This window comes from Pollachius pollachius (genome assembly GCF_949987615.1).
Source record: "Pollachius pollachius genome assembly, chromosome: 3".
NCBI lineage: Eukaryota > Metazoa > Chordata > Actinopteri > Gadiformes > Gadidae > Pollachius > Pollachius pollachius.
The window spans coordinates 16,791,294-16,815,050 of record NC_136936.1 but is presented as its reverse complement, the minus strand read 5'-3'; the positions used below and the strand labels follow the sequence as shown (position 1 = coordinate 16,815,050).

At 44.5% G+C, this 23,757-nt stretch overlaps 1 protein-coding gene across 1 annotated transcript in view; it reads left to right on the top strand.

Moving 5' to 3' along the window:
• Positions 1 to 23,757, top strand: part of si (sucrase-isomaltase) — a gene marked incomplete at both ends in the record, with an annotated part of 63,634 nt that overhangs the window by 26,584 nt on the left and 13,293 nt on the right. The window contains 23 exons of the mRNA XM_079733716.1: positions 113 to 267; positions 778 to 862; positions 3,933 to 3,989; positions 6,382 to 6,506; positions 6,856 to 6,944; positions 7,897 to 7,946; positions 9,171 to 9,344; positions 10,809 to 10,964; positions 11,525 to 11,731; positions 12,018 to 12,172; positions 14,452 to 14,620; positions 17,224 to 17,320; positions 17,911 to 18,023; positions 18,404 to 18,529; positions 19,420 to 19,548; positions 19,816 to 19,932; positions 20,029 to 20,091; positions 20,224 to 20,337; positions 20,437 to 20,527; positions 20,723 to 20,861; positions 21,612 to 21,745; positions 22,044 to 22,078; positions 22,525 to 22,641. Coding sequence (XP_079589842.1) covers positions 113 to 267; positions 778 to 862; positions 3,933 to 3,989; positions 6,382 to 6,506; positions 6,856 to 6,944; positions 7,897 to 7,946; positions 9,171 to 9,344; positions 10,809 to 10,964; positions 11,525 to 11,731; positions 12,018 to 12,172; positions 14,452 to 14,620; positions 17,224 to 17,320; positions 17,911 to 18,023; positions 18,404 to 18,529; positions 19,420 to 19,548; positions 19,816 to 19,932; positions 20,029 to 20,091; positions 20,224 to 20,337; positions 20,437 to 20,527; positions 20,723 to 20,861; positions 21,612 to 21,745; positions 22,044 to 22,078; positions 22,525 to 22,641 — 2,697 coding nt within the window. The remainder of the gene's footprint in view (positions 1 to 112; positions 268 to 777; positions 863 to 3,932; positions 3,990 to 6,381; positions 6,507 to 6,855; positions 6,945 to 7,896; positions 7,947 to 9,170; positions 9,345 to 10,808; positions 10,965 to 11,524; positions 11,732 to 12,017; positions 12,173 to 14,451; positions 14,621 to 17,223; positions 17,321 to 17,910; positions 18,024 to 18,403; positions 18,530 to 19,419; positions 19,549 to 19,815; positions 19,933 to 20,028; positions 20,092 to 20,223; positions 20,338 to 20,436; positions 20,528 to 20,722; positions 20,862 to 21,611; positions 21,746 to 22,043; positions 22,079 to 22,524; positions 22,642 to 23,757) is intronic.

Here is a 23,757-nt window from a genome sequence, read left to right as displayed (position 1 = left end):
TTAAATTTTTCAATTTTTTCCATCCCTCCATTAAGTCAATCCATCCATCCATCCCTCCCTCCCTCTCACTTTCTCTCTCCCCAACCCCCTACCTCTCTCTCTCCGGCTCTAGCCTCAGGATCCAGCTGCGTTTGGGGCCAACTCGACGCTGGTGCAGAGCTCCAAACACTACCTGACCATTCGCTACACCCTGCTGCCCTACCTCTACACGCTGTTCTACAAGGCCCACACCACGGGGGAGACCGTCGTCAGGCCCCTCATGCACGAGTCCGTCGCACACACACACACACACACGCACACACACACACACACATACACACTCACACACACACACTCCTGTCCACACCCCATCATGTTTACTGCTTTCAAGTATGGTATATATATATAAATATCATAGTTATTATTATTTTTTTAACATGTTGTTTGCATAATATATTGTTGAATATTGGAGCAACTACAATGAGGACAGACACATGTATGACGTAAACAATATCTGTGGTGGTGAGCAAAACATAATGGTGCATTCATGAATATAGGGTGTATTTGCTGTTGTTGACGCCCTTGATGACCAGCTAGTCTTCCTCTGGTCCAAGAGGAAATGACACACGACATACTCAGTAATTATCCAAATACCAACCAGTCAATCAATTAGTCTTGTAGTGATCGGTAGTCGTGCCAACAAGGGTTTATGTCGTTTTATCATTGTTGTGCCAAGTCAGATTCGTAATGGTGGATGCATGTCATATGGAGAGACCCCTTCTCTACTGTGCTTTGCAGGTTCTATTCTGATTGCACCAGCTGGACAGTGGACCGGCAGTTCCTTTGGGGAAAACATCTGCTCATCACACCTGTGTTGGACCCTGTATGACTACACACACATATGCATAAAATCATTCACACACACAAATATTCACACGCACACACACACGCACGCACGCACGCACGCATGCCTGCAGTCACACACATTCGGCCTCAAATCTGCATGCAATTGGGACTTATTTCGAATGCTTCTACACACTGTGCGCAAACACAAACTTACTGACCTCCATAGGGAGAGGCAGGCACGCCCCCCGCCAACACCCTGAGTTCTCCTCTCTTTCATATCCCCCCGCTTTCTCTGAGCTCTAATGAGAGCTGTGACCTCATTACTGACAGATTAGAACTGTAGATGGAAGGGTGTGTGTGAGTGTGCATGTGTGTGTTAGCCTGTCTGTGTGTGTTAGCCTGTGTGTGTGTGTGTGTGTGTGTGTGTGTGTGTGTGTGTGTGTGTGTGTGTGTGTGTGTGTGTGTGTTGTGTGTGTGGTGTGCGTGTGTGTGCGAGCGTGCAGATTGTGGTCATGTCAAAGTGGCCTGATTAATAAGCAATTTAGCATGGCCTCTCACGAATAACAGAATAGTGGAGAGTGGCTTGTGTTCAAAGTGGGTTCCGCAATGTGACGAGAAGTGGCCTGGCTGACTGTGAAAACAGCCCAACATTAGCGTGTTTACTGCAATTAGCAGCGATATAAACCACATAGACCTTTCTCTGTGTAGTTTTTCAACAAGTGCCATTCGAGGGCCCTCAGCCAAACTGCACCTAGAGCCGCTCGGCGACAATTGGTCCAACAACACCAGTCCCATGTAGTCTGTGAGTCGACGTGGGTGCTCAGAGTACACTCTCTCCCCCTTTGCCTCCCGTCCTAAAACCGACACTTTCCCAGTGAAATACAACAATAGATTGAAAGGTATTTTTGACACGGATGAAAGTGATTACTCCGCTATAAGGGTATTGATAGATTGCTGCTTGACGAATTGACTTAAAGTAAAAACCAAAGTGCTGGATGTTGAGTGAGTTACCTATCTCAAATAAGACTTAACCTCTGAAAAGTAAGTACTTAAAGACCTCTACTGAAATGATCTGCCAACTGCCTAGCTACTGGCTCAATGCTCACTCTTAAATCATTCCTTAGCAACATCTCTCTGATCAGACTCCAGCCTTTCACACCGATCCCTCTGATATGCTTGCAATATCTCTCTCTCTCTTCCTCCTTCTCTCTCTCCCTCATGCACACACACACACACACACACACACACACACACACACACACACACACACACACTGTCTCAATCTGTTTGGATCTCTCTTGTCATCCCCTCCGGCCTTCCTGCAAACGGCCTCTCCCCCCCTCTGCACAACTTATCATGCCCTTTTATTTTTTCTCCTGATCTTATCGCCTCATCAAACGCTCCTACAGCTCATCTGCATTCTCCTAATCAGCTGCACTCGGCTCAACCTTGTGATCTCATCCCATTTCATCTCTCCTCCACTCCCTCACTCACTCCCTGCCACTCTAACACTATGTGTACACATATCTGTCCTCTCCTCTGTTTTCCTCCAACCCTTCTCCCTCTCCTCTTTCCAGTCTTTCCGGTCCTTCATCTCTCCTCTCCTTCCTTTCCTTGCTCTCGCTTTCTGTGCTTCCTCTTCTCTCCTTCCTCGTCGTTCTCCTCTTCGCTTACCTTCCTTCCTTATAATCTCTATGTCGCAGTCCTCTCTTGCTCTTTCTCCCCCAGCACTCGCCCTCTTCCTCTCCTCCCCTTCACCCTCATCCCCCTCCTCTTTATCTCACCTCTCTAGCCATCTCTATCCTCCCTCTTTAACGTGCCAGAAGAGGCCGTACGTGCCTGATGCGATCACAGCCACCGCCGTTTACACTTGTTATCCCCATCTGATCAGCCTTCACCTCCCCGGCTCTCGGCGCTCTAAACGAGGATACAGGCCCCACCGTCGTCCCCCGTCCCGCTCAATCACCGTTAGCACCAGCGCCTGCTCCTCGCTCCTCCCAGTCCCTCGCCGTTCATCAGTGAGAGTGAGTGATGGCCGGTGTGAGGGAACCAGACGCCAGCCAAAGAAATAGAATGGACGTTAAGGGGTGCATTCATTGACCTATGCTACCGTTAACCCACCAAAGGGGACGCATGCAGCGGTTGTGACAGCCGATCATCTACCTGGAGCAGGGAATGAATGACAGGCGAAGGAATGGTCCCAGCAGTGGATGAACTTTGAAAGTGATGCGGTCGGTCGCATGGTCGGCCACCCTTTTTTTGTACTTTAGCCTTTTTCTTTTATCCTTTTTTTGGTCTCCTGTCAACTTTTATGTAGCCATTTATTGACCATTTTTCCTCCCTGTTCACAATGACTGCATGTGGGACATGAAATTGGACATGTTACCGGAATGAATTGATGGAGAACAGAGACGCAGACAGATAGTGAGGCGGCTGTAGGAGTTTCTAGAAAGATCGAAGGCAGACAATGGCGCCATGGGCACCTTTGATGGACTGCCACAGTGTACACAGATGACATATGTCACTGTGTACTGTTTTTGTAGTTCACTTCATGTCCTCTCACTCTCTCTCTCTCTGTCTCTCTCTCTCTCTCTCTCTCTCTCTCTCTCTCTCTCTGATCTTCCATTGTGTTCACCTCTCCCCCGATGTCCCATACTGTCAAAAAACTTGCCTTCAAGGTATGCCACCCATTGGCCGTAGCTGGATTCAGTTTTTCTTCATGGCAAAGACATGACATCACTTTAACATATTTTAATAGGTTGTATTTTTAACTACAAAAACATTTACGCACAGGGTATTTAGTCATTTAAAATATTTGTTCTATTTCAAAGTAATCCTCATTTGATCATCACATGCATCAGTCTTTGTGTACTTGTACTTAATATTTTGCCCATATTGTGGTGACTACTTTTAGTAGTGTTAAGCATGTGTTCATTCCACAGACTTTAGAAGGCACAATATAACATCTTAAAACACAATTGAATACTGAAACCTTTCGTATTTTTCTTGTCCTCTATTAATGGATAAATAACACGATAACTGTAATTACTGCAATAGCTGGTTTGGGAACCCATAGTGAATGACCTTTTGCTTCCTGGGTTGTGCAGTGGACGGAGACGGTGAGAGCCTACATCCCAGACGCCTTGTGGTACGACTACGACACAGTGAGTTTGGATCAGGATCAGTATCCCTTTCCTTTATCAACACGCCGTCGTTCACAACATTGTCTCTCATTGATGCTCCTGAAACAGACTTTTCTACATCACAATGATAGTTTTTCATTGAAATGTATTTTATTCATTTAAAGTATAGGTTTCAGTACCTTCATGCCTATAAATTATCTTGTTTTTGCAACATGCGAGGAGCATGTTGCAAAAATCACTACTATAACATCTAATTTAGCCAAGACCAATTGCAAAAAAACTACAAGACATTGCACACGCAAACATTCACACAAACACACAAACATACACACCCACCCTCTTTCTCACAGGCTAACATGGGGAACATGTATCACACGAATCGCCGCCGCTGCTGTGGGCGTCATTGTCTGAGACAGAGAGACTCGGAGTTAAGATAAGAGGGAGTGAGAGGAAGGACAAAGAGGGAGTGAACGAGGGGACGGGGACAAGGAAGGAGAAGAAGAGAGGAGGGGAACTATCTGAGGGAGATAAAAGAGGTGTTGAGCTCCTGCGGGACCCTACATGGGGGTGGAGGGGAGGGAGGAGGCGGGGGGCAGCGGCGACGGCTGTTGTTGCGAAAGCGGCCACTGATCTGATGAGTGATTAGATTGGCTTTCTTGCCACAGGCCTTCGTCCCCGGTTGGTCCCCCTGTGATTATCTTCTTTTTTTTCATTTTTTTTCGTTGGATGGGGAGGAAGAGGCCTTGGCTGTTGGGAATTTGTTGCTGGGGATGGGCCGGAAGAGGGTTTGTTAGTTGAACAGAAAGGAGACAGGAGAAAACAAGTCAGGATGGGAAACAGACCGGGCGCTGCTCTGCTCTGTGTGTGTTTCATTGTTGTTCTTCGGTAGAAGGCAGGGAAAGGGGGCGTGTGATAAATGGCTAGGGGTTGGTGAGAGAGAAAAATACAAGAGGGAGGATCTGGGAGAAAATGGGGGATGGATGAAAACACACAAGAAGGGGTGGAGTGGTGGGGCAAAGAGAGGATGAGGAATGGAGAGGAGAGGAGTGGAAAGGAGAGGAAAGGAGAGAAGAGGAGAGAAGGATGGGGAGAGGAGAGGAGAGAAGAGGGGAGGAGAGAAGAGGAGTGGAGAGGTGAGGGGAGGAGATGAGAGGTGAGGAGGGGAGAGGAGAGGAGAGGAGAGAAGAGGAGAAGAGTATGGTGAGGGGAGAGGAGGACCTCCTTAAAGCTCACAATGAGGTGGAGATAAGATCTGAAATTGCTTATAGACGCTCCAGTAACTCAGGCCCACACACCCTTACTGTACCACGCCACACACACACACACGCACGCATGCACGCACACACACACACACACACACACACACACACACACACACTTGCACACAAGCACACACACACACACACACACACACAGAAAAGCACACAAACTGCCTCACATGCACAAGCATGCATACACTCCCACACATGCACACACAAAATTAGAATGGAAAGAGAAAAGGATGAAAATGGAATTAGAGCACTACTAGAGAGAATAGAGAAGAGACAGAATGATGGAGGGAAGGAAAGGCAAGAGTGTATGGAAAAAACAGATAGAGGGAAGAGAGCAAGTTTTAAATTGTCTTAGGCCAGCATGAGGATTGAGTCCTCCGGGGTTCAGAAATTAACTGTGCTCTTTCTAGGCTCTTATAGATATGCAAGTAAAGGGAAGGGAGACAGGAGAAAAGTGAAATGTGCGTGTTTGCCTTAGTTTCTCTCTATGTCTCTCTCACAAAAGGACACACAAGAAATGTTTGATCCTTTCTGTTCTATGGTATAAATAACTGGGTATTAGAGAAGGGTAGCATGACACTTGACGCTGTTGGTGATTGCATAATTCCACGCTGAAGTAACCAGATCAATCCATTCGATTTTCTTTGTCTTTTTTGGGGGGTTTATAACTCACGATGTTAAGTGTGATTGAAGTCTATCCTGCACAATGACCACTGAACTCAGAACCCAAGGATACAAGACCTCCTAAGACTTTTAACTCCTATTTATGCACTTCCCTATATATATATTACTGCTACCACCTACACTGACAAACTACTTCTACTCCTACTATTTCAATACAACTTCTAATGAAATAAATAATAATCAACAAATTCTCATGATAATACCAATACTGCATTAATAGATGTAGTTTTAGTAGTACAAATGTTATAAATTATATTTAAATGGGATTTTTCCTATTCGTCTACTATTTGACCCATAATATCGTTACGATATTCTTTATCTAGGGGAATCAACCCCTAGTTTCTGTCCATCAGCGTACATCTCACAGTAGAGACACATTTAAAGTCTCTGGCTCCAGGCCCATATCTTTGGGACATTTTAGGGGAAATAAATAACCTTTTAATGTTCTGTCTAATCAGTCGGACCTAGTGAAAGCCAGGAAACAACATTTCGACATGTATCTACCAGCGGACAAGCTTGGGTTACACATCAGAGGAGGGGCTATACTCCCAACCCAGACACCTGCTGTCACCACCACATACAGGTATAGAAACACACACATCCCCATTCACACACACACACACACACACACACAAACACACACACACACACACACACACACACACCAGACACACACACACACACACACTTACACACACACGCGCACACACACACACACACACACACACAAGCACACATAATACATACACGCACACAATCACACACACAAACACAAACACAGAGACAGACATTCATTGATAAATCATTTCAGCACATACCAAATAAAAAAACGTATGTATGCAAAGTGTCTGTGTGTGTGCGCCCATTTATGTATTCATCCGCCGGCATGTATCTGGATGTAACAAGCTATTCTTCTGTGTGCGTTCCTCTAGCCGGCTTAACCCCATGGGTTTGATTGTTGCTCTTGACGACAACCAGCGCGCAGCAGGGGAGCTATTCTGGGATGATGGAGACTCCAGAGGTATCGCTTTCTTTTACTGTGATTTGTTTATCTGTGTGTGTGTCTCTACGTGTACATGTTTGCATGTGTTTGTGTGTGTGAGTTTGTGTACACCCCGTTTACACCTCTTATTATAGGCATCGTTTATGAGCGTTGAATTGAAGCACTGCACTCTGCTTATCTCACAGAGTGCAGCCAGCATCACTTGAAGGGGCCGCAGTGTTTTTAAACACCGGTGGTCCGCGGGTATCTATTAACCGGAGGGGTCAGACACTGTGTGTCTTTGAAATGTGTTTCTATTGCCTGAACATGGGAGTTGGAGGAGTGGAGAGGGAAGGAAGTAAAGCAAGAAGAAAGCAAGGAAATATAGTATGAAAGAAGGAAGGAAGGAAGGGAGGAAGTAAAGGACGAGGGAAGTAAAGATGAAAGAAAGACAGGAAATATAGAATGAAAGAAGGTAGGGAGGTTAAAAGGAGAGAAGGAAGGAAATAAGTTAGGGAGGAAGGAAGTAAAGAAGGTAGAAAATAAGTAAAAGACAAAGTAAGTAAAGAAGGAAGATAGGAATAGGGATAGGAGGAAGGAAGCAAACAAGAAAATATATAAATAAGGGAGGAAGGAAGTAAGGAAGGAAGGAAGGAAATCCGTACGAAAGTAAGTAAAGGGAGAAAGGGTGGAAAAAGGAACGAGGAATAGAGAAACAACATAAATAAATAAAAGGACCCTGGGAATCAATAAGATACACAGAAAGGAGGGAAGAGAATAAAGGACAAATGCATGAAGGAAGAAAACAAGGTAGGTAGAAATGGAGCTAGGGAGAGAGGGAGGAAGGAGGGACTTGGGGAAAAGGTTAAAGAACTTGGAAAGGAGAAAAACATGACGCAAGGTGGGAGGGGAATAAGGAAGGGGCATGGAGAAGGAATAAAGAAACAGAAAAGCGTAACAAAGTCTTTAATGTCATGCTCTTCTGTTGCAGCAACCGTTGAAAATGGGAACCACATCCACTACAACTTCTCTGTTCACGATGTGAGTTGTATTTTGTTCAACCTACACACTTTCATCGCAGCTTCCAGATCCATCCCACACATTGCTTGTGAACTTGAATCAAGAGTCTTGAACCACAAGACAATATAGACACCAATCTAGCAACAACATTCCCTCTTACACCAAGAAAGATTGATCCATGTAAAAGCAATGCAGGGTCACGCACTGTGTTCCTGCTTTATATAAACCTGTGAAATCACTTCTAAACTTGTGATGCTTTCCTTTTAGTTTGGTTTTGCTGCAAACGTTGACTTGTTTTCTCTTGTATCTGAGTCCTTTGCCTCGGGTTCATAAGGATGTGCATTTAATAATACACAATTAACTGTTTAAACAAGTCTACTGTTTGATTGACCCTTTAGTGCATATGTTGGTATTCATTATAGTGAGATGATGAGGATGATGGTAAGGATGAGGATGAGGATGAGAATAATGAAGATAATGCTGATGATGCTGATAAGGCAGATGATGAAGAAGATCATAATGAGGATGATAATGACATAAAAAAATGTTAGATGATTGTGAATGTAATAATAATTATTATTATATTATTATTATTATTATAGATATTATTATTTGCATATCAAATATTGCTATTGTCAATATCAATGTCATTGCCATTACTGATGAGAAAGAGATATAGAGAGCTGCTCCTCATTGATTGTTTCAGTAAAAGGTTTCAGTGCTATGCAATACAGCATATCAAGCTTATGATCAAATAGCTGAAAGGTAATTCCCCAGAATCATTTTGATCCATCTTTGCAGAGGAAATCAATTTCTTTGAGGTTGTATCGCCTTTTAATTTCTATGACAAAAACGTTCTCATCCATCCATCAAGAAATATGAGCTTTTCGTCAAGACACTAAAGGACACAGCAAGAAGCCAACACTTCAATTTCAATAATATCTTTTCATTAGTATCCTCTACTATTTATAGCCTCATTTTGTTTTGATTTTTGGCCTTACTGCTTTCGCTGGCAATCTCCTGAGCACAGTTCTACTTGGTTACTGACAGGTAAAGTTCTTCCTACCGCCGTAAGATGTACTTTGTAAGTCCATCATAAATCCCTATGAGTATCTTGACATGAGCTATCATCACTTTCAAGTCGAATAACCAATCTTCACCTTTAACCTAAAAAACGATAGCATTAACGCAAGCCTGACGCTCTGGATAAACCGCTTGATAGGACGTGGTGTCGCCCCGCTGCAGGGAGTGCTGACCATGCAGGTGACCCACGCCGGTTACACGGACCTGGGCGGCCTGGTATTCGGGGAAATCAAGGTCCTGGGTGTGCCACAGGCCCCGCCGCTGGTGACGGTTACCCACAGGGACACCATCACCATTCTGAATGAAAGCAAGATCCGCTACGACGCCTTCAAGAAGGTGAGCGCTGCACGCAGATGCTGTGGCGTCTGCGTGCAGAAAAAGCACGCTGGGAGTCACAGCAAAAATTCTTGATTTGGTGTTTTTTCAATGAAAAAAAAAGAAAATAAATACAATAAAAAATATACATATGCATCTATTGATGTCTTAAGATACTGTACATTTAATTATATATTTACATATATAAATATTTGTTATTTTACCACAGCATTGTGTAAATATTGATCCTGATTGGTCAATCACTGGACAGACCTCTGCCTTGACACAGTTCTGAATCAACTAAAATATAAACATTGTTGGTTACTGTGGCATATGCTTAATATGAAAATAAAAATAAGAAAATAATAACTATAATTCGATAATGACACCCAATCATTTGTTTCTTACATGTATGATATATTGACATACATTTTGCTATGAAACTTTTTGTATTTTTATATAGCTATAAATACAAATATATCTATATAGATAAATATATGTCACGTTATGCAGTCATGATAAATCTGACATTGGTGGGGACTGTAAGCTGATCCCATTTGTTTCAATAAGATGTCCATGACACTGTACTTCTCAAGGTTAACCTCCAAGTTTCAGAAATAGCAGTGTGTTTGTGTGTGTGTGTGTGTGTGTGTGTGTGTGTGTGTGTGTGTGTGTCTGTGTGTCTGTGTGTTGGCGAGACACAGAGAGAAAGGCAGAGATAGTGGTGAATAACTTAAATTAATAGTTTTGACCTTACAGCGTTTCCTGGCCATTATGAACATCCGGCAATAAGGTGTCAGAGCTACTGTCAATTGTGTTTGTGAAGTCGTGCGTGTTTGTTCAGGTGTGTACATTTGTGTTTCTGCCATTGTGTGTGTGTGTGTGTGTGTGTGTGTGTGTGTGGGGGTGGGGGGGGGGGGGGGTGGGTGCGTATGAATGTCTTCGTGGTTGTCTGTGTTTGTGAATGGTTGTATCTGCCCTTCAAGGTCTGTATGGTCCACCGCTCATGTAAGCACTTGTCAATGACTCATAGCAGTAATCATTTCCTGTGGGGGGGAGGAGGGGGGTGGTGTTTGTTAAACCCTTGTCCTGGTGCAACACGTCCATCATCCTCGACGTGCCCTGCTCTCTAAACCAGGCTGGAGACAAGTTGTCATGGTCGGGGGGGACGGGACTCACTTTAATGCATAGAACTCACTTTAGTGCGTCCCCTCCCCGATGCTCTCTGTGATTATCTCATGTCCCTTTCCTTGTTCTACCGCGGGTGTTTTTGGTTTGTTTGTTGTGTTCACCACGTTCATGGCTCCACAATGTCTCTCCTGGTAGTAAGTAGGCTAGTCGGCATATCGGTATGTTTACATACCGACTAGCATACATACGTTTTTACTTGTACTGAATAGTATCAGTACAAGTATTGCATTTTATTATATTGTATTGTAATATATTGTCTAAGAATTGTTTATTTGTACTTTGCAAACACGCCAGGTGCTGGTGGTGAGCGGCCTGGAGCTGATTGTGGGTGAGTCGTACCAGGTGGCGTGGCAAAGGGGGGGGGCTGAGTACCAGAGGTTCGACTGCTACCCGCAGAAGGACAAAGTGGCCTCTGAGGACAGCTGCAAGGCTAGAGGCTGCCTCTGGGAGGTAGGGGACACAGCCGAATACACACACACACACACTTACACACACACACACACACACACACACACACACAATTCATCAAATTCTTCAACCCAACATAGAGTCAGAAAAACCACACACCATTAATCTGTCCAACCATCCATTCGTCCATCTATTCAACAAGCAATTCATCCCGCCATCCACCCTTCCATCCAACCAGTAAGTCCCATTGCAGCACGTAATAAATTAAGGGGTGGCATGCGTCTCAGGAGGTAGAGCGAGTTAGCTTGAAACCGTAAGATTGCTAGTTCGATCCCCAGCTCCTCCTAGCGTGAGTGTCGAGGTGTCCCTGGGCAAGACACCTAACCCCTAACTCCTCCCGACGAGCTTGCCTTGCATGATTGACACTGCCGTCGGTGTGTGAATGTGTACATGAAAGGGTGAACGTTCGGCCATATGCACTTTGAGTGGCCACTGGTTAGAAAAGCGCCATATAAATGCTGTCTATTTACCATTTACAAAAGATGACTAATTCTTTTGAGAATGAATGCTCCCTAAACGCTGTCTTTCCCCGTTCCTTTTAGCCTACCACCCGTTCAAGCGTTCCATGGTGTTTCTATCCTGAGGACTACGGCTACGGCGCTACCATAATTAACGAGGCAGACTCGGGAATGACCCTTGACATCACAAGAAATAGGAAGTATGGGAGCAGTGGACTTCCGGGCTCCCCAGACATTGACCATCTCCGCGTGGAGGTCCGCTATCACAGCGAACACATGCTGCAATTCAAGGTGTGTGTTGTTGTATATGGACACCACGTATGTGTGTGTGTGTGTGGTGTCCATCTTTCATCAGGTGATCTTTATGCAAAAGCCGCACTTTGGGCTTGTTTTATCTTCGGGTTCCTGCAGCTGGGAGAACAGGTAGAAATATAAACCAAATCATATCTTGGTTCCTTGCAGACATCAATCTTTATATGTACTTTACTATGTCACAGACAAACGCACAACAAACCAACTACGACTTGGGGCCACTATATCTATCCTTGGTGTCTCTATGATGTGTGGTCTGTGATAGATCTGGGATCCATCCAACAAGCGCTACGAGGTCCCGGTGCCTCTCTCCGTCCCCGCCACTCCAGAGACAAGCGAGGCCAAGAGGCTGTACGAGGTCGTCATCCTCAAAAGGCCCTTTGGGATCAAGGTGAACCGGAAGAGCACGGGAACCACCATGTGAGTACTGCAGCAGATGTGGGTTTTACTACGTACATGGGGAGAGATGGATTTTTTTTAGAGGGCTTTGGTAGGCATGGATTATGTTTGAGCTCGGAGGAGGCAGGGTCCAAAACTAACACTCGCCACTCGCCAATTACGAGTAGATTTTGTCTCTGGCTGGTAAATTTTTAAGACCACTCGCCACTCTGGCTAGTTATTTTTTTTGCATTTTTTTTTACCGGCGAAAATTTAATTTTTCGTTACTGGAGGAGAACGACGCTGGTATCTGCTAGTTTCCTGACAGAGTAATGTGTCTTTTCAGCAGAGACGATCTTTTGGCACGTAAGCGCGTGATGCCACCATTCAGCGTACCCATTGGTGTTGTTTGGCGCGGCCAGTAGAACTGCTAGTTTCCTGACAGAGTAACCTGTCTTTCCAGCAGAGTTCTCCAAGTACGTCTCGCTGCGGCCTGCGGGAAGGCGGGGCATGACATCACGCCCCGCCCACATCACGGGCGAGTGCATTCTGGGATTGTTTGCGCCCGAATATATTAATAATATTTTAACGGTAAATTACGTAAATATATATATATATATATATATAAAACGGGTGGCATAAATCAAGCGATCTGATTGGTTCCTAACTGTTGTATATTGAGCGTATAGTTGTCTGAACTGAGTGAAGTGAGTTGTCGTTCTGAGTTATCAATATTATGGCTTCGTTCGCTCGTTATCAAATGGAAACCATCCATCGTAACGTTACAACTTACTCCCTGTGATAAAATAATGTATAGACTGTGTGCTAGACCGATCTAACGGGGTCATCCCTATGTTCCCCGCTTTGTATGTGAACGGTGTTTTTCGTAGGTGGAATCCGGAAGAATGAATATTAGGGTTACGGTTATGGTTAGGGTTAGGATGAGGGTTATGGTTAGGGTGAGGGTTACGGTTATGGTTATGGTTAGGGTTAGGAGTCAGCGTGTGAGTTTGCCTGACAGGCTGTCTGTCCAATCCTAGCGCTTGAGACAGAACTTTTTCCGGATTCCACCTACGAAAAAACGCGACCGGGGAACATAGTTTACGCTCCCGATCTAACTCTAACTACTACCACAGGTAACTCTCTCGTTACCTGTGGAGAAATGTTGGGAACAGACCTCGCTATGAGTAGTCGAAAAAAGAACTTTCACTTAAGTCATGTCTTTGAATACTTTGTCCACCACTGGTCAGATATTCATGTTTATATAGGGCTGTTGCAGTCTGGTTGAGCTAAAATCAGAAACAGTGATTCATATTTTAACATACATTGCTACTAGTATTAGTGCATATACTATTAAAATATTGATTGAGAATCGCATATTAGACCCAAATGACATGTTAAATAATACTGATAGCAATTCACAACACTTAAAAGCAATTTTTATTTGGTTGGCTGGTAAAATATCTGCCTGGCTGGTAAAAAATTTCACTTACCAGCCAGCCTGGCTGGTAAGTGAAAAAGTTAGTTTTGGACCCTGGGAGGAGGAAGTGGCGGCAGGTTGGACTGGCAGAAGGGAATTTTTTGTGCTGAAAATCAAGTGCAACATCTCATTTCACAGTTGCTGCTTGTATTGTGGGTTGCTATAATGGACCTGGGCGCTCCCGTGGTCTCGCGGAGACCCTGGAGTTCTCAGAAGCCTTTTGACAGGAAAACATTCACGATGAAGGGGGGTTCCAAGAAGTGTTGGTTTGATCGGTTGTGCTCACTCAGCCGGTCGCATTTTTGAAGAGGGCATAGTTCCTAGGAGTCCATTGTCAGCAACTAAGGTAAAACATTTACATGTAGCGGTGTCACAGTGAAACAATTCAATAATATCTTCCCTTATCAACTATTATGAACCTATGTGATATGGTTTGGCCATCATTGATGGGATCTTTTTCTGCGTTTAACCAAACTGCCTAGGTCTGTATGCATGAAATAAACTCATTCTAGGTGACTGATCTAATTTCACAAATTTAACAGTTGAAAAAATGTGTTTTCATAATTCTCATGGTCCGGACAAGTGGTCAGTGAGGTCTTCTTTTGTTCTGCTCTGAAGCACCACTTACAGTTGTTTGCTTCATGTGTGTATGTGTTGGTAATAATAGTTGTATTCCCTGCAGATATGGTTGAATGAGTAAGATGCTTTTGCTTCTTGTGGTCCTATTGCACTCTGCTTTTGACCATTTGCAGTCAAACGAATACCTTTAGAGCTATGTAATCTCTCTCTCTCTCTCTCTCTCTCTCTCTCTCTCTCTCTCTCTCTCTCTCTCCATGCTCAGTTGGGACTCGGCCGTGCCAGGCTTCACCTTCTCAGACATGTTCATCCAGGTCTCCACGCGTTTGTCCTCGGAGCACGTGTACGGCTTCGGCGAGACGGAGCATGAGACTTACAGACACAACCTCAACTACCACACCTGGGCCATGTTCACCAAGGACCAGCCGCCTGGCGTGAGTCCTCAAACGCACGCACGCACAAGCACACACACAAACATGTTTGTATTCTCGAACAGCGCAATTTTAAACAATACAATGCACTGAATCGCCAAAGGTGACAGTAATTCACAAACATTATTATTTGTTATTTCATGGGCTAGTCCTCAAGTAAAACGTAATGTATCATTAACAATGTTTAGCTCTCTTTAAAGGAGAACACTTTCATAGACATTGATTCATGGGTGGATACAAAAAAAACAAGTTTCAAGGTTTCAAAAATATATGATCTGTGTATGTAACTATGATAGAATGGAGTTGAGGGTGGGCATAAGCCCAGGGTTCAGCATAGTCGAGTGACTAAGGTGCTCCTCCCCCAACCAGAAGGTACTGGGTTTGATCTCCCATGCCCAAAGCCTACTTGTAGGCATCCATGAGGAGGCTGCATAACTGTAGGATGAAAAAACAGAATCCTTGGTTAAACAATTTTCTTGCAGTTGCATGAGATTACCTTATAAATAATATAGTCTCATTAAGCAAAATAGGGAAATCATTATTTATATTGACGTAACAGCATTCTCTTAACAAGGCAACATTATAGGACTGCTGAGCAAAGTTATAAAACAGATGATAAAATTAACCTAAATGATGTAGTGTGGTGTGCAGAGAACATGCTGAAAAACTGCTTTGCCATTTACAATAGCTTTTGATGCCTTTGTCCAAGCCCAGCTGTGATCCCTTAGGTAGCAATAGAGACAACTTCTCTCATACACAGTTATAAAACCCCATAGTGTTATTGTGCAAAAGTATCTGACGATAGCCCAACATATTGAGGTCAAACGTTTTTCGGTTGTGTTTGTTCACCTTTTCTTTGTGGTATACAACAGAGATTAATAGGATGTTGTTTTTTTTTTCGAGAGAATGTATGAATAATTTACTGAACTTTACACACCAGGATGTGGATAGTACAGAAACTATGTGATGGTACAGTAACTTATAATATCTTTACAACATCGACTACCTTGCAATAAACATCTTAACATGCATGTAAGATATGCATTTAGAATTCCATCTCATCCCATTTCAGCCCATTAGTTCTACTTAAACTCCAAAAGAGTGAGATGCAAGTCACGTAGAATTGACCCTCATGATATCAGCGTTTCTCAAATGATTAACTGCGCACTGTTAACGGCGACAGTGGCTGTGGCAGACCCTCTGTGACTCTGTCAAAGGCCATTTCACTGTCTGCGCTGTGGACAACGCAAATAGGGGTTTTGGAGCGTCATGATTTTTCCCTTTTGGAGTCAGGAGAATACGGCGTTGACGTCTTCTTGCTCGTGTCAGCATTACCGGGTTTTAATTGCCGAGCCGTCAGAGAAACCTCCACAGGGTTTGGAGTGGGTAAAAGACCCTCGGAGAGATGAAGAGGAGATTGATAGGGTGGTAGGGTTATTAACGAGACGCCCAAATATCAAGCTAAAGTATGGACTGAGTGAATAGCTAGATGACTACAGAGCAGTTATGTAACATTCAACGATATTACTAAGACTTTTTGCCAATGAAAAACAGAGGGAAGATAAAAAAGATGAAGAAATAGCATGTGTGTGCATGTATATTGGTGTTTGTGTATTTGTATGTTGATGGTGTGTGTGTTTGTATATTGATGGTGTCTGTGTGTTTGTGTGTTTCTATGTCCATGGTGTTTGTGTGTCTTTGCACAAGGCAAGGAGCACATAACGCATGAGTGACAATACAGGAGCTTATTCATTGGCTGTCACTTGTTGTCAGCAGACAAGTAAATGACCTTTCTCCTCTCTGATTCAGACTCATGATGCATGTGTCCTGTGACTCACGCACACACACACACACACACACACACACACACACACACACACACACGCACACTCGCAGCCATTTCTCTTTATTTGACGCGGTATAAGAGACCCTTATACCGCGTATATAAGAGTGTCCCTGTATGGCAGAAGTGTAGGCCCCTGGCTCGCTGTGACAGGCCCATGACGGTGGCTCACACAGCAGTGACAGCCGATAGCGGCCCTGCTACCCTGCAGCCCTCCAACAGCCAGTCATCCATCCAGCTCTCCTTATCTGTCCAGGGCCGTCTCCATCGCCACACCGCCACATCCAGAGAACCACAACGCCCTCTTGGCAATTAGAGGGCATTCAAGCACATTTGTGAACCCCACACACACACACACACACACACACACACACACACACACACACACACACACACACACACACACACACACACACACACACACACACACACACACACACAACTCTTCTGGCATTACAGGGCTTGCATGATTATTGGAAAAAGAAAGCTGTACATACAAACAGGATGGAGGTGGAGGGGATTAAAGGCAAACAAACATGAAGAGTTGACAGATGTGCACCTAGGCATAATAAATGCGGCAAAAACAGAAGAAATGTGACTCAGTGTTTTAACGGGCCGAGGGGCGAGCAGTGGGGGAGGTGCCCGTGCACTCAAGGCAGACGCATCAAGAGGGAGATGCGCCTGGGTCTGTCACTCTGTTTGCGCAGAGATGGAAGTTTTGAAGGTCAGTGGGCTGACGCTGTCCCCTGATTGGCCCCCTTAGTACAAGAAGAACTGCTACGGGGTCCACCCCTTCCACATGGGCCTGGAGACCACGGCCCACGCCCACGGCGTCCTGCTGCTGAACAGCAACGCGATGGGTAAGCCGCACACACACACACACACACACACACACACACACACACACACACACTCCCATGCACACACTTACATGCACACACAAACGCATGCATACAAATGCACACACACACACACACAGGCCATGTGAATGCATTTACACATGCGCACCCAAACACACACACACAAAATAGAAACAAACAACATACACAGCTATACAAACACATATCCTCAAAATATGTGTTATACATTGCCATTGCATTAGTATAAACATGTAGATATATGGCAGCCTAATCAAAATCTAAACCTAAATCATAACGTTGGCAACAACCACTTGTGTATGCATTGTTAAACATATATTCATTTGCAACAAGTAAGGTGGTCCACATTCAAGTATATCTAGTTATGTATGATATTCACCTCTATACAATGCCAAGACCTTGGGATGTGTACTTTGGATCTATACTACACCCCCCCCCCCACACACACACTCACATACACACACACACACACACACCGCAACCCTTTTACACCATCATGTTGACCTTTTGAGGTCAATACCCCATTGAGTCTGGATACTGAAGCGAACACATTGTGTGTTCTTTGTGTGTAGATGTGACGTTCCAGCCCACGCCGTCCATAACTTACAGAACTATTGGGGGCATCCTGGACTTCTACATGGTCCTTGGACCCACTCCAGAGATGGTTGTGCAGCAGTACACCGAAGTAAGTAGAGAGAGAGAGATTAAGGAAGAGAGATAAAGAGAGAGAGAGAGAGAGAGAGACTGTTAATGTTTGTGTGTCTGTGTTTCTGGCCGTGGGCCGCTGTTGATGGGCTGTAGCAGCTGGGAGTTCCTCGCTTCATTGCCCTCTTTCATCTACCCAATCTCAAAACGTGCACACACACACATATACACGCACACACACACACATATACATACTCATTCAAACACATGCACACACACACATACACACAAACACACCAACATACACAAACACAGACAATATAATCATTGGATTGGATTTTCCTGGATATCTCAAAAAAAAAAAAATTTCTGTTCTGAACATTTCCTGACTCCATTTGTTTTTTTTGTCCTTTCCAACAGCTTATTGGCCGCCCTGTTTTACCTGCCTATTGGTCACTTGGGTTCCAGCTCTGTCGTTATGGTTACGCCAATGACACGGAGATAGCGGATCTATATCGAGACATGGTGGCGGCCGGTATACCCTATGTAAGTTCCCAGAGAGAGAGAGAGAGAGAGCACCCTAAGATGTATGGACTGCCATAAGGTCCGATGTTATCATATCTGGCCTATGTGTTTCAGCCTTTATCATGCTAAAGCTAAATGCCTATTTTGTACTGTTATAAATGAGTCATGGCGTAAGCGGTGATTGCTTTCAGACATTTGGCGTGCTCTGATGTCAACAGGCTGTGAGATGGTTATAGCTAATAATGCCATAACGGCAAATGGTTCATGCAAATGCCTGCCAGTCTTTTGAGCCATGCTGATTTGGATCAAATGAATGTGTCGCGCCACACCTCCCACTCAAAGATGTAAAAACAAAGTGTTCACTTTATGAATTATGCCTAATCAAGAATAATGCCAGCGCACCACACCGTTGGCCCTCGACTACAATGCCTATTAACCTTCACCCCGACCGCTCTAGATCTCCATAGTTAAAAGGCACTAACATCGTCAAGCTATTCATATTGAGCACAATACGATGATGACAGCACCACTTCTCCACTGAATTATGACAGCGCTGGGTCGGTCGCTCAAGGCAAACGACTTAGTTTAACCTGAGCCCATGTCTCATCATTGTCCAAGATATGCTTCACAGTATGCACTTATCGATTGCATTACATGGCCTAATGGAAGAGATACAGATGCTAGATGCTTACAGGCCCTACACCTAGTTTATGCTAATGCATTCAATGTGCTGGTGCCCCTTATGTCATCTGTGTGACAATTAAGCATATGTATGTATAATAAACAGGTAAAAGCGGTATGTATGAACCTGTAATGTTAAACATACATAAATATAGTATCCAATAGAAATAGATAGAAAATCAAATATGTGTGAAATGTGATCGATACGATTTGATTTGTGTGCTCCACAGGATGTCCAGTATGCAGATATTGACTACATGGATCGCCAGTTGAACTTTGTTTTGGACCCACAATTTAATGGACTTCCTGCCTTGGTGGATCGCATGAGGGGCGAGGGCATGAGGTTTATCTTCATTCTGGTAATGATACTATTCATGATATGATACAGACACTAATGATTGTTGTACGTAACATGATATAGATGGCAACGAGTTAGGGATACCTACACTAAAGAGTTAACCGATCAGTATTAGCAACCTCCTAGTATAATACGAGCGGCATACAAATCAGGAACATATATATTTGCCTCATATTTACAAGAAACGTACTTCTTGGAGTGCAGTGTCATTGGGGCATTTCAAATTGGACTGCATGGGGGAAGTAAAGAAACCAAAATGCTTTTCCAGGATCCAGCCATCGCAGGCAATGAAACAAAGCATTACCCCGCCTTTGAACGTGGAGTGGCACAGGATGTCTTCATCAAATGGCCCAAGGAGTTGGGTGACGGCATCGTCTGGGGCAAGGTAAGAAACGGGACATGGTGGGACAGAGACAGACAATGAGAAACATGGGATGCAATGTGTCTCATTGCAAGCCATACTTTGTGTTCGTATTTGCAGGTGTGGCCGGATCGCCCAGACGTCGTTGTGGATGAATCCTGCGACTGGGATACCCAAGTGGAGGTACGGTTGCTCTCTCCAGTATCCTACACTCCCTGCTGCTCCGATCAAGCCACGTGTACCCGAGTGTGTGTTTGTGAGCGAGACCGATCCCTGTCTCACCTGGCTGTTCTCCTGTACCCCTGACGTCCCCAGAAGTACAGAGCCCACGCCGCGTTCCCCGACTTCTTCCGCAACCACACGGCCGAGTGGTGGCTTCAGGAAATCAAGGACTTCTATGGGAGCATGAAGTTTGATGGATTGTGGATTGTGAGTCAGCCACTCATGTGTTTGCATCGAAACATTGTAGAGAGATTGTTTTTAGGAATCGGTATGAACGTTTACTTTTTTTATCAACCCTTTGCCCAGGACATGAACGAGCCTGCCAGCTTTGTCCATGGCACTGTAGGGGAAAAGTGTCTTGGCTCGGATCTCCTGGAAAATCCTCCATACATGCCACGTAAGGAAACCGCACAAAGTGTGCAGCTAATAACCAATGGACGCACTCACATACTCATGCATGCCAGTAAATCTCCCATGTCAATCTCCCATTATGCCCGTGGTGCATGTGTCTGTGTGTGCCTGGGGTGTAGTGCGTAATAGTGTTAATACCTCCACTTATCCCCACCAACACCACCACCATCACAACCACCAGCGCTGGACGCCATGGATAAGGGGCTGAACCATAAAACTCTGTGCATGAACAGTCAGCATTTCCTCAGTGATGGAACTCCAGTGAGACACTACGATGTGCACAACCTCTACGGCTGGTCTCACGCCAAGCCCACCTACGAGTAAGTGTTCATCCTGTCACTGTCTGAATCCAGGAATAATGCGTGTGTTATGTATATTTATATAAACATTAATGTATGTATATCTCTAATGCAATTAGCACACATTTGGGTTTTCATCAATCAAATTCATAATGAAAGGAAAATAAACATGAGCGAGTTAGCGGTGCCTTTCTGAATCCTGTAGCCAAATTTGGACAATAAGTAACTCACATGCGCCTGTTGAACCATGCAAGGACATAAGAAAGATTTTCATTGGCAGTTTAGTCTAAGGTCTCTTGGACAGGGACACATTGACACTTGGAACATGAAATTGAACCGGGCGACCCGCGAGCTACAAGACGGCTCACTCTTCCTCTTGCATGACAAATATAAGCCATTCAGGCAGGAGAAGATCTGGAAAGGAATGGATCTACGTCGTAAGCCCAGAGCAGTTTGGTGTTTCGGGACAGAGGCAAATTAATGTTTTTTCAAATTCATTTCCCATCGAAAGTAGACTAAAGTTATTTTTCTTTATGCTGAAAAGGGAGAATTTCAGGCTTGTTGCTATTTTCCTCCTTAGTCATTTAGGGGATGGCTTGATCCACAGCGACAGAGCGAAAATCAGATGGGCTGAGGGCATCTTGTTCAATGAAATCTAAAAGGCAGACTGTTTCAGCTGGGAGTCAAGCACCCGAGCCACCACACCTTCCCGCCCCAAGTGCTATAGCTGTGAGCTGGTGATGTAACACTGTACTCCACCGGTTTCTGCAGTGCACTGTTGAAAGTGACGGGAAAGCGAGGTGTGGTGGTGACTCGCTCCACCTACCCCTCCAGTGGAAAGTGGACTGGACACTGGCTCGGAGACAACAACTCAAGCTGGGACCAACTTTATAAGTCCATCATAGGTGAGGTTGTGTGGCTGTGTGTGTGTGTCAGTATTGGACACACAAGATAACTACTATAACTGTGTGTGTGTGATTCAAAATAATTCATAATAGTAATAATAATTATAGTAGAAATACAAATGCAAAATAATGCATTGTGTTAAGTTGTACTTTTAATACCCAATTCTTTTTAAGTAATTTTATCCCAAATACTTCACAATACTATACTTTCTGCTGTGAATGCATCCGTTCCCTAATACAATTCACCTTACCTTAATAAGTATAATGTTTTGTCTCACCCAACTCTTCTCCTGGGCAGGCATGATGGAGTTCAGTTTGTTTGGAATACCTTATGTGAGTATCACAGCTCGAACTGGCCTCTCATCATCATCCTATCGATCGATAATCCCATTGATCTGACCAGAGGTCACCATAATATTCGCCTTGTCTGCCCAAGATTAAAATGACCTCCATAATGACTTTACCTCCTCCCTCTCTTAGCTCAGCTCTTGATTCAATGAGAGCACAACTATAGCGATGGCTTGATAATCTCCACTTATTCCTTCTCTGAGCATTAGGATTATGTGTAATAATATGTATTATTCATTTAGAATATTGCATTTTTAAGTATTATTGTAGTTTATCTGCGTAATAATGATATAATTCGGTCCAAATACATTGTTATTGTTTTATTTATTTTTTGTTAGTAATTTCACTTAAAGTTTCAGTTCAGTTTCAGTTCAAGTTTTTTTTCTTACACAACCCTAAAAAGCTCCTCTCTCTCTCTGTTCTTCTGGAAGACCGGGGCCGATATCTGTGGCTTCTTCAACACGGCCGAGTACGAGATGTGCCTTCGCTGGATGCAACTGGGAGCCTTCTACCCCTACTCTCGTAACCACAACGGCAAGGGATCCCCGGTGAGTACATCTCAAAATATACATGGGTACAAGAGAGAGAGAGAGCGAGAGAGAGAGAGAAAGAGAGAGAGAGAGAGAGAGAGACGGAGAGAGAGAGACGGAGAGAGAGAGACGGAGAGAGAGAGAGACGGAGAGAGTGCAAAGATACACAAGGACAAGAGAGAGAGTGAAAGAGAGCGAAAGAGAGCACAATGACACACAAGGGCAATCTGTGCGTACAGCGTCTCTCTTTCTCTACTCTGTCCAACAGCCCGGTGTCGGTAAAATGCTGTGCGTCGGAATCATTAAACATTCACACAGGATCACTAGGACGCGTGGCGAGATCGTCAGCGCTTGGCCGAGTAGCGCCCTCTGTTATCCACACTCTCTGTTTTCTGAGTAAAGCTTGCACTCCCGGCGCAGACAGCGGCTCTCGTCTTCTGCTCCGTGACACTCAGTCACTCCTATTCTCCGAGGTCACTGATCCAGACGGCTTGGATGGCCCCGCATCTGATGCAAGAACGACACACTGAAGTGGTTTTCTGTTTACGGATAGAATAGAAGTCTTCGCTCCCTCTCTCCTCCCTTAAGCCCTATGCACGTCCCGATGGACACTATATTAACATGCACTGTTCTTGTGATTAGGAGGATTATTAGGGATCCTCCAAGCGATTGGTTTGGCTTTACTTTAACCGCCTCGCTGCGAGACAGTGTTACCCCTCTCCAGAGTCCATTTTAACGGCCGATTGACATGGTTATCATATATGTATTTTGCCGAGAGCCGCTCGCTGTCTCAATGTCCCTGCCTTTGTGTCTCCCGCTGACCTTTCTAAGGCATTGGAACACATCTGAGAAATCCAATAATGTCCAAGGCTCGCTGAGATTGATCCCAGCGGGCAAAATTTTGTCACATCAGAGTTTGCAATACAACACCGAAGTGCTGTGTGTGTGTGCTTGTGTATGTGTTTGTGTGTGTGTGTGTTTGGAGAGGGGGGGGGGGGATGGACGTGGGCGTGGATTCGGACACATAATTTAATTCTCAAGGTGATCCCAGTGCACACCCATCCCGACCCATTTATTCCCCCCACAATCCCAATAATTTCATAATGGCTTGCAAATGGGTGTTCAAACGGGGTG